The 12034-nt window shown below is 29.6% G+C and overlaps 1 protein-coding gene across 2 annotated transcripts in view; it reads right to left on the bottom strand.

Moving 5' to 3' along the window:
- Positions 1-12034, bottom strand: part of LOC100163552 (ataxin-2 homolog) — a 37997-nt gene that overhangs the window by 6137 nt on the left and 19826 nt on the right. For both annotated transcript variants that reach the window (XM_001942480.4, XM_016807601.2), the window contains exons 2-6: positions 10839-10887; positions 5178-5275; positions 3246-3500; positions 2061-2194; positions 659-1005 (exon numbers count right to left, since the gene is read on the bottom strand). In XM_001942480.4, coding sequence (XP_001942515.2) covers positions 659-1005; positions 2061-2194; positions 3246-3500; positions 5178-5275; positions 10839-10881 — 877 coding nt within the window. In that variant the 5' untranslated portion in view covers positions 10882-10887. The remainder of the gene's footprint in view (positions 1-658; positions 1006-2060; positions 2195-3245; positions 3501-5177; positions 5276-10838; positions 10888-12034) is intronic.

Below are 12034 nucleotides of genomic sequence, written 5' to 3'. Positions count from 1 at the left end.
ACACAGACACAAATAAAATAAAAAAAAAAAAACACATCATTGTAAAATCAATACATTCATCGTTCCACTCAGAATCTAAAATTGCAGGTGGAAGTATATACAGGATGTAACAGGAAGATCTGACAAATGAAATAACTTTTGTTCAAATCAATATTGGTTTTAATTTTTTTTTAATTTTATAATTTATAGTCAATTGCGCTACACGTATTATAATACAAAAAAATTATTTAAATTTAATTCAAAATAGCCAATTTGTAAATCTGATTATAAAAACAATTTTATGGTAAAAACATTTATCTGAGTCAAATAGTTTATTTTTAGAATCTTTTAAAATATCAATATTTTTTGAGTAAATTAATAATTTAGAACGTAATAACATTTTTAAACATATTATTTTTGGGAATTTCCTGACATGAGTATATTTCTTGAATTATTTACTAACCATATAATTTTTACAATTTTTGACACAAGGTTAAGTGCCTAAAATAATTTTTTTTTCAGGTCTTCCTGTTACATTTTGTACAGATATAAAACTATAAACACTTATATTCCCGCCTACGTAAATACAAAACGAATCAATGACCCTAGCCACATTATGTAATACACCAATTATTGCCACTGAGAGTCAGTATAATAACAATAACAACATTACACTTACTGTTGAATCTAGAATGTTTTCTTATGGGTTTTTTGGCTACCGGCATGTGCTCGACGCTATCGTCGTAGTACTCCTGCTGATCATCGTAGTCGTCCACGTAATAGTACTCGTACACGGGCCTACGTCTCCGGTACGATGGCCTGCGCTTTCGGCCCTGCGCGTAACCTGGTGGCATGGCCCTGCGACCTTCGTACGGCATCTGCTGCTGTTGGTACTGCGGGTAGAACGGTTGTTGTTGTTGCTGCTGTTGCTGTTGTTGTTGCTGTTGCTGCTGCGGCGCGGCCGTCGTGGACGTGGTGGTCGTCGGAAGCGTTGTCGTCTCAGCGGCTTTGTACAGCGCATCATTTCTGCGCACATATTATTTTCATCGTACGGTTTTTAAATCGGAATCGTAAAGATATGTTAGAATTTATGTAAGGTACCTACCTATACTACCTTCAGATAAATGTGGGTATATTGCCACACTAACTTTTTAGAAGATTTTGGACATAATGCCCGATAAAATGGTTCTCTGCGTAATACAATATGCGAATCGGTATTGGATATGGAAAATAGAAATCTATAACGTTAAGGTGCGCTTATATACGCTACCTATGGCTTACCAACGAAATTATTGGTGAAAACACAACGGAATTGAATAAAAAAGAAAAGAAAAAACTAAAAAGGCTCTGGTCTTAATGGTGATAACCTACGCCACTGGCTGCAGGCTGCAGCAGATATTCCACATAATGCACTATGCACTGCTGTTATCTACATATTATCTATACGGTCAGCCTCTGATCTTGTCTTTAACGCTGTAAAAACGATTTTTTTCAAGACATATATTGTGCTTTTTTTATTTGGATTCTACAGTACAAGTTAAATATGCAATATTGTATATCTATATTATATATATATTATATAGCTAGTGTCGTGGTTATACGGTTTTATAAACATGATTTACGAAAAAAATCCTAATTCGACGTCAACATTCCTCGCAAAAACGATTTCGTAATCGAAACAATAAGGTTTAGATGCATGCTGTACGTGTGTACTGTGAAAACTCAGAGCGTACCTATATATATAATGTATAGGTTGTAGGACCTACAATGTAGGTATATAATGATATAATTCGCTGTGGCAAAGTGCACGCCGTATATAGGTTTTAATAATTCGGTGCTTTGATAGGCAACCGCAGCCAAACAATAACCCGAAACTACATAATACGTATTAGACTTATTATTATTATTACGTTGATACACATAATATTATTATGTAGGTATCTATAACCTATATAATATAATGCATGAATCATGAATGTGTAATACAGCTGCTGCCAACATCAGCGACGCGGACGTCACGTCTGTGGTTATAAAATGTAATATACGTATTTACGATGCGTACGTCGTGACGTCGTCATTACCTGCTAAAGTACTTGGCCGAGTTTGGGCAGTCCACCTGGGACACGAAATGGCAAATGAACGTCTTTTGATCGAAAGCTGTGTAGTTGGCGCACAGGAAGTCGAACCTCGTGCCGAACAGACAGTGATGGTAGAGCTGCAATCGTATACACATAACCAATGTAATATTACAAATTACTACAAATAATAATATATCATATATATATAGGACTTAGGGCTGAATTAACTATGTATAGTCAGGTACTATAAAGATATGTATTATATAATCCGTTGTGTACTGCGTCCGGCATAATGACAACGATTGCATTGACGTTTGACGTCACAGGCCAACTGTAGGGCACAGCCAAAATAAACATTTCATTTTTTCCGGAACTATATTATAGAGTTTGGTTTTAAACGCGTACTTCGGTCTGTGTACGTTTAGCTGCGTGGCAATTGCAACGAAGAAACTCAAAAAGGATCTCACCCTCCCTTTCCTCTTCCCGTGCAAGAAACCAAACCACGTTCGTAATAATTTATAATATAATAATAATTAATAAAATATAAATACCTAATCGTGATATTGCCTATATTTGCCTGCCTAGGTATAATAATATAATGTGGTTAGCGTTAATATTCATATATAAATAACAAATATTGTCTTTTTGTTTAGCATAATATTAGGTACAAGAATAAATTATTGGTAATTTGATTAGGTACCTACTTAAATAAGGTTAAGTTAATGTCCTTTCAAAAATGGCAGGTATATAGATAGGAATAAATTGATAACAATTATAAGAATGATGGGTATGGAACGAATTAAAATATGACGTGCCTAAAATGATTGAACCCACCGTCCCACCAAGATTCCCTTATTCAAACGAGTCTAGTGGCCTAAGGGAAATATTAAATGATAAAAAATGTTTAACGTTTGCCTCTACATAATAATATGACACTGATTTCGGTAATTGTAAGTAGGTACCTACGTTATTATGAGTATTGCAGCGTCCATGGCTATTCGGAAATTAAAACAAACATATTTCGATGGATTTTAATAATAAATATAATAATGTATACTTATGGCTCATATATGCATAATATATGGGTATAAGCAGTTGTATAGGCTCAATGGGATTTGGGAATAACCCTCAATCCTCATCCCTCTCACGCCCCTATAGTTAATTAAAAAACACACTAGATCGACTCACCTGACATTTATGAGGCATGCTCGCGTAGAAACCATCGTGCAGTCCGTCGCATTTGAATTCGATATCCGGGGGCACAGAGTTTAGGAACGGATAGTCCGTTAAGTTGTAACCGTTCAGTTCCCGCGGCAAGTTCGGATCGTGCACGTAGTCGATCTGCGGTATGCCTGTCAACGTGGGTTTAGTGGTCGTGGTTACGTTCAACTCGACCGCTACAGGTTCCCCATCCTCGTCCACGTCGATTGCTTCATCCGGTTCCTGCGAGTTTTACAAAAATATACGTTTTACGACGGTTTGTTGTGCAGATTATCCAAAATTTCTTAAAACTATAACTTTCAAGTAAACTTTAGAGATATCTGCTGCGCCTCCCGAATGAGAGGGCTGACTCCGCCTGCAAGGGCGTTGGCGCATTGTTATATTTTATTATTCGACCATCGCTGAACGGGCGCACAATATTCTCCCCCAGTGGTATACGCTATTATGTCATCGTTTATTGTGCGCAGATTTATAATTAGATGTAAGTTACCTATGAGTTTTAACTTTGATTCGGTCGAGAGTAGAAACCGTATTTTTGAGCGATAGTTGTGTAGTGATATAATAATATAGATACATTATGACAGTATAACACGTCCTGATAATTACGAAATGCCCTTGTAATAATTTAAATTATAGACCTGTCTTTTCTTATAAAAAAAGTTACGACCATAATTACATAAATATAAATGTACGATCGGGTTTATTTTTAAAAGTCAGAACTCCCATATAGCGTATTATAATATAATAAATTGTTATAAAGAATTTTTTTAGTCGTTGCTTATAGACGAGGACATGAGGTAAAATAATTTGCATTTAATATTATTTTATCAGAATAATAAAACAACAATGTTTAGATTTTAACTATACATACAAATAGCCAAATTATTTAACATTTAAGATTTATCTACTACGTGTGTCTGTGTAGCTTAAATTTTACAGGGGGTGCCCAGAATATCCAAAAAATAAAACATCAGAACCGTATTTTGTCCGTGTAATAATATGTCCACCGAAAGTAAAACAACAGAAAATATTTCTTACGAAACGTAGCTGGTGCATTATTCGAAAATTATTTTACCGAAAATATTTTATTCGAAAGTTATAGGTTACTTTTTGGATAAAATACGTTTGGGCGACATAATTTTCTAACAATTTATTTTCGGAAGCAAAATTTTCGAATAAAATATTTTTGTGTGTTGTACTTTCGTATTGAATAGTTTTCGGATAAAAAAATTTGGACAGAAATATTTTCGGATATTTTATAGGTGATCTAATTTAATTAATAAACCTAACCTAACCTAACCTACACCCTAGCAATTAACCACTATTATATACTAGTATATTTTATTTGATTCTCTTAAGTAGGGCAATAGGGCGTAATATATACCTAAATATGAAAACGAATGAGATAGTTAATTCATTCAAACCTGATATTGATTAATTGAAAAATGTATGTATTATTATTGTATACTATAGGTACATATTATAACTTATAACTTATAACCTATTTTTATAAATTATAAAAAAAGAAACAAGAAAATCTGTTATAAGATTATAATAATAATTTATTGTATGATAGTATAATATACTATAATATAATGATTACAATACAGTGTAATGCTCTTTCTGTACAGTTATTAGACTTTGTAATTTTTTAATTTAGATCAAACAAAAATATAAAAACTTAAGGCTGTCATCGAATGCAGAGAACGATTGAATTTCACCTACACGTCTGTATACTATTATTATGTATAGGTACTACCTACCTATATAAATACATAATAATATATTAATATAATACATAGTACTGTCAAATAAAGTTTTGATAGTAATATTTCTTATTCTAATAATAGCAATACTAACGAAATAACCTCGACATTTCTCAACTGACACTGTACGTACCGAAATTTTTTTGTCCGCTTTCGCTTTGGCTTGAAGTACAACAGCAGAACCTCGTAGCGCATCTAACTCCGCTACAAATAAGGACCATGTCAGTAAACCTGTAATTAAAATATACAAACGTCAATTGATTCACCTTCATTGTATAGGTAACTATGTTTTACATAATATATACATTTATATGTGTCACATGAGGTGACTTTTAGCAATTTTACATAATATATTAGTATATTACGTAGTATTTAAGAATTCGTTAAAATAAGAATTAGTAATACAACAAAATAATTGATAAAATCTATTAGGTGCATTTTACACATATTATATATTGGCAATCTCCAATCGCGGGTACCTACATAATGTATAATTGGAAAGACACTTATTATAATTGTTAATTAAATAAATATTGTAAATAACATTTGTTTTGCACCTATATTGTGCAGAATACAGATAGAGATATAAGCCTGTATAGTGTATATAGAGTATAAACTATAAAGTCTTCGGCATTTTAAATTTTGATTTACCATGATCATGAAGAACGCACGGTAAAAATTATTTATGAATAATTACAAACCGTCCATATAAATAATGTCTAGGCCAGAGGATTAAGCAGCTCTAAAAACGGGTCACACAAAGTATGAACTTAACCTATTAAAAAACAAGAAATATGCACAAAAAAAATGTTTAATAAATAATTTGATTTAAGAACTAAGGTCTTTATATTTGGCTAACCTAAGCTTAATCATCGATACATCGGTTTTATAAGTCAAATATAATATCATATAATAGTCTCGGGCGTCGGGCATAGCGTTTATCAAACAATAAAATGACAAAAAAATATTTTTCCGACTGAAAATATTATTTCGATTTCACTAAATCAATTATTAATATTCATCTAACAGCCAGTTGTAATTTCACCATGTAGTTTATTTGAGACACGACTACATGAGTGCAGGTATTATTATTGTATAATATATATACAATTATCAAAACTAAGAGTGCAGCCAATAAATCGATAAATCGATATCTCCGTTAAGTAGACGAAATTATGTCATCCGAGCCATTCGATGATTACTAAATGTTTAAATAATAAATATTCATTACGACATGAGCACATATTAAATGTTATATTACCAGATACGTATAATTATTTGTTATGCTAATGATTTTCAATATTACCTATGGTTAGAGAATTTTTGCGAAAAAAATATACATAAGTCTAGGTATGCTCAATAGGCTCGGAAAAACTGCAGCCGATATAGCTGCATCAGATAATACCAATATTTAATAATATAGTATTATAGTATCTATAACCTAACCTATATTAAACCTTCTAAGTATATAGTACCCACCTATAAATAAGTTCGATTTGTTCCCGATGCATTTTTAATCAGCCACAATTTACGACGTGTAAAATATGTTCTGTGCATTGTGTAACAGTGGCATACATTTTCGATTGTCAATATTATGAATTAATGCGATAGGTATAATAGCATTGCAACGAACCAGTTTTAAAAACTCATAAACTCGGTAACGCCCAGAGATACGCTCACTAGCACACACGAACACATGCGCCACGGGACCCATTGCGTTTCCTGGACAAACGTGACAGTGGCATTGCTACATAAGTGCCGATAGACACGTAATTAGGCGCCGAAAAACACTATCCGTCTGTAGGTACTTATTCGGTTACGTAATATTCTTTTATGTACATATTATACGTTTATAGCAGTACCAATAAGATGACACAAACAAACCATATAATTGTTACATTCTGTGGTATAACAACTGGAATGAGTTTATATGCTTAATGCTTTATAAATTATAATAAGTTATATTATACGCTATATTATACTGTATGTCTGTATAGGACTGCACAGCGTCCCGAGTTTGAATTATAATATATAATATTATATTCTCTCGCCGAAATCGACCATTACGCGGCAACTATATTATAGATAATAAATACATGACGATATTGAGATCTACGCTATACTATATAGTATATTATGTATATTGTGGTGATAAAAAATGTATACAGTGAGGAAAAAATACGAATCCTTGATCTTCGATCGATGTGAATGCACTTGAAACGCGCCTAATGTGTATAAAATACTTCACACAGTGTGCGTACAGCGTACGCTGTGCACATACCAATTTATTATTATATTATTATTATTGTACCTATGTATTCGTCAAATCACCTACACGGTATTTTTTTCTGGATTGCGCGTTAAGACTACCATACACTGTGGCCAATTTTCGGTCGTTAACCTTCGTGGCAGTTTGTCATAATAAAATAAAATAATATATACATTTTTTTAATTATAATTGTTTTTATTTTACCTCCAGTTTTAACGCCATATCTTGGTTATAAAATTATTCATAAAATACGTGTTTTTATTAGACTAGATAGTCAATGTCTGAGTTTCACAAAAACTACGTTAACATTTTCTATTGAGGCAGTTAAGAGATTGATGTTACAATTTGATAACACATAAAGTTTGATATATGTATTTATAAAGTATAAAACGTGCAAAACAAATGCCTTTTACATTTTTAACTCGACAAATTACCCATATATATACATAAATGTCTGCTGAAGAGTTTCAGGATCCAAATAAGAAATAAGTAAAACAAATTTATATTAATCTATTATCTATATTGATATTTATTAAAATTATATTGTTTATGAATTATAGGTACCGTACTACCGGTCTTAGAATAATTAGTTTATTGTATATAATATAAATATCCAAAAATTTTTTTTTTTTTTAATTGAAATTAAACTCAATTACTATATTTACGTATTTTATGTTCGATTGCTCTCGCGCATTATTTTATTTTTATTTTTAATTTTTAATAAATATCTAATTATTAATATTTAATATAATATTTTCACTCTGTACGACTCTTGCCAAATACAAATCGTAATCGCTTATCAATATCAATATGTAACGTCAATGGAAAGTTACGAATATATTGACTTTCATAAGGTAGTAATATCGATGAACGCATGTAATCGTGGGTGTTAACTGCTATATAGGTATACCGTATTATACACATGTATCGACGTATCGGTATAAATATTATGAATTATAGTTACAATGGCTCCAACATTATTAGTGAACCACCAAATAATTTAATATGTTAAGACAGTACTGAAAATATCTGCGTTATTTTCACAATTTATAAAAACCTACTTGAACCTATTTAGATTTTAACATTATTAACTGAAAAACAATTTATATTATTTAACCTTTTTAATGATTGATAAGGATATTTGCCTTTTACATTCAGAATGCAAAAAAATAATAAAAATATGGACCCCTTAATATTGTAATAATAATTCATCAATCTATAAAAATAATAAATGGTATCCAATATTCATTAATTTTATCCAGAAACAGGATGTAATTTAATATTGTAACAATTTATTATAAATTTATTCAGTATTTTAATATCCCCATTTAAACATATCATGTTTTTTATTTTAATATTTTTTAAAACGCTACAAATTGCTTAATTATATAGTAATAAATAATAATATGACTTGTGAAATATAGTTTCTGTTATCATAAAAAAGTTTAGCTAACTACAACTTAATGGTTAATTATTAATGATTACAAAACTAGATCTGAACAATTTTTGAATAAATTAGAAATGTAACAAAATATTTTATGATGAATACAATATTCCTTTATACAACTACTATTATTATTATTGTATTGGTATTAAATATATAAAATGATTACAAGAGTCATGCATGCTTTGTAAAATATTAAATGAACATTTTATTCAAGGACGCTTTTTTATTATTATTATTATTTAAGTTATTGATTTTTTTTTTTAATATTATTTATTTTTATTTTGTATATAAATATATTTATGAGTAAATATTACGTACACAACTACTATAGAGTTTTTTTTATCGATGTTTTGCAACATGTCATTTTTGTACCACAATTTTTATACATGTCTAATAATATGGTGAATATAACGTAATATAATTAAATTTCTACTTTTATAGTTCCAAGAAACGTCTACTTTTTTATTTTTCAAAAATAATATTCCTATATTATTAAGCTATTAGTCCTTGCTCCCAAGTCTCAAGTTATTAGAATTTTAACTTGGATAACAATAATCATGTACAAAAATCGTTTGATAGTTAATTATAAGACTGATTAAAATATAAACTAGTTAAATGAGTATTAAAAATGAAACCATTAGGAGGCACATTAGCAATACAAAATTTGATCGAAAGTAGTGTATAACTATAAAAGTGAACACTAAACGCATTGTTTGTACTTGACTACCTAAACATAATTATTCTGAAATTGACTGTAGATTTTTAGTTAATTTTTTATGTGTTTTTGAAAAAAATTGAATAATGTTTCGTAGGTAAACGTAATAATTGTTTTTTTCACATTATAAGCGTATCTAAAAGTTCTTAGACCCGTGTCTTAGCCTCTCCGTTAAAATTGTTGTCAACCCAAATGATCAATCCATCTAAATTATAAAAATTGTGGAGTCCCCAAAACTACCTAGATAATAAAAGTGGCCATAGTGTGGCTATATAGTCGCCACAGAATAAACCTCGCATTTATACGAGGACAATGGCCTGCGGTGTCTTTTCGGTATTGCGTCAACATGTTCATAATAATAATATATAGCTTATAGTCACGAGCGTATTTGTGATTTATAAACCAGATCATTGATTACAAACATATAAGTTATAACACAATATGTAGATTTAATCAATGACCATAATACGATAGAATTATCGGCAAAGAACTAGTTAAATAAATAACTATAGTTTGTTAAAAATTACATATTTCGATCATAAAAATAAAACAAATTTTAAATTATTAAATACCTATAATGAATCAATAATAGTTATGATATAACACCATGAAGACAAATTAAACTGCTTCAAACATTGGTGGAGTGTGTAATATAGGACATTAGGACCTACCAAGTACCAGCGTATAGTAAGTTATCATTTTTGTTTCAAACAGTATACAATTTAATATTCAAGATATAAAGAAAAATATAAAACTCGACGTTGCTCAAGATTTCATTTGATTCCTACTATTCAGATCGATATAAAAAATAACTTAAAAACAGACAACGCCCTCAAATGACTTTCACAAACGTATTAACAATTTTTTCAAGGTTCTTCCTATTAGTAACTAAGACCTTTAAGAAATATGATACATTTAAAATGCACGGAGACCATAATATTTTTAAACCATTTGGTAAATCGTTACGAAATTGTTATGACTTGAATTCCTAATGATTCTAAATGTATATAAGGTACATACCTACATAACACTGCAGTAATGTCTTCATAACAAATGAGCCTGATTAAAAGCCTTTATAAAACGTATACATTTTTGTATTAAATAATAATTTGAATTTTTGAAGAAAGCAATTGGTTAACCTATATGGCTATATAATAATATTATGTATAGTTAAATTTTAAATAAAAACTCAGTAAAACAAATTATTATTAAAATGTATGATGTATCGTGCAACAATATATTTATGGAGGTATCTATAGGTATAATATGCATTATTATCTGTGTGTGATGTATTATGTAATAGGTATAATGTATATACAAATATTACAATGAAAACTAATAATGTCATTTTTAATTTACTTACATATCGTCAGCTTACAAATGAATATAATTTTGAGCCGTCTCATTTCAATCTGAAACAAATAAAAAAATAATTAATAAAACTAATTAGTACAAAGAAAAATTAATTTCATAAAACCATATGAGTAAGTAGGAAACAAAATTATATATATTTTTAATTAATTTATGTCATAAACTTATCAGAACCTAATTAAAATTAATAATACGTGCTAGATATATTTTACACACATGGTGTTTCACCGAGCATGTGCATTACTCAATACTCTCCTTTGTCCTTATTTATGATACATTTTGTTAAATTTTGATTTTTGGAATTTTTTAAGATTATATTTTCAAATACTATTTAAAGAATATTGTGTGGCTAACTTATAGTTATAAGTATGTAAGATACTTAAATACTACTCAGAAGTCTATTCAAAATTAAAATACCTAAAAACAACGATAGAATTGTTTAGAATATTGATAATATTCTTATGTATAAATTTGATGATAAGTCAATTAGTTAAAATATCAAAACGGAAAATGACTGATTTTGCACGCAAACTAACATCAAAAAAGTTAACTTTCATATAAGAACATTATCCGTTTAAAACATCGGTTTTTTACAATAATTTAATTTGCGAGTTAGGTATGAGCATTTTTAAATTGAAATATTTTACATAGCCACTCATAACTTGCTTGACAATTTAAATATCGTAAAATTCATCGTACAAACATATTACATAGTTAAAAATGTTCTTACGCATTTAAATAAACACGCATATCATCATAGATTCATCATAGATATTATATGAAACTGTATAATACATATTTTCACTTAATTAATGACTTATAGCACCAGTGTGATAATTAAATTGCGTATTTATGATGCAGAGCAGATCTTTGTATGTGGTCGGAAGGGAGGGGATTAGAATCAAAATATATTATATATTGAAATTGTATAATAACATTGCCTGACAACAAATATTGAAAAGATTCATATTGACATATTACCTACTAACCTATCTAAATCGAAGGTAAATAATATCAGTTTAAGAGGATGTCAGCACTATTCGTTTTCTCTCTCTTGCCCACGCGCAACATAGACAAAACGCGTTTACACAAAATCATTTTTTCTATGCGTTTAATTAATCTTAAAGTAGAGTCACCTAGTACAAAAAAGATACAGAATAATATTTTTGAGAGAATGAAAAAGCGAAT

This window comes from Acyrthosiphon pisum, chromosome A1 (assembly GCF_005508785.2).
Source record: "Acyrthosiphon pisum isolate AL4f chromosome A1, pea_aphid_22Mar2018_4r6ur, whole genome shotgun sequence".
Classification (NCBI taxonomy): domain Eukaryota; kingdom Metazoa; phylum Arthropoda; class Insecta; order Hemiptera; family Aphididae; genus Acyrthosiphon; species Acyrthosiphon pisum.
Note: the sequence above shows the minus strand (reverse complement) of the source record. Positions and strands in the feature narration are given on the sequence as shown.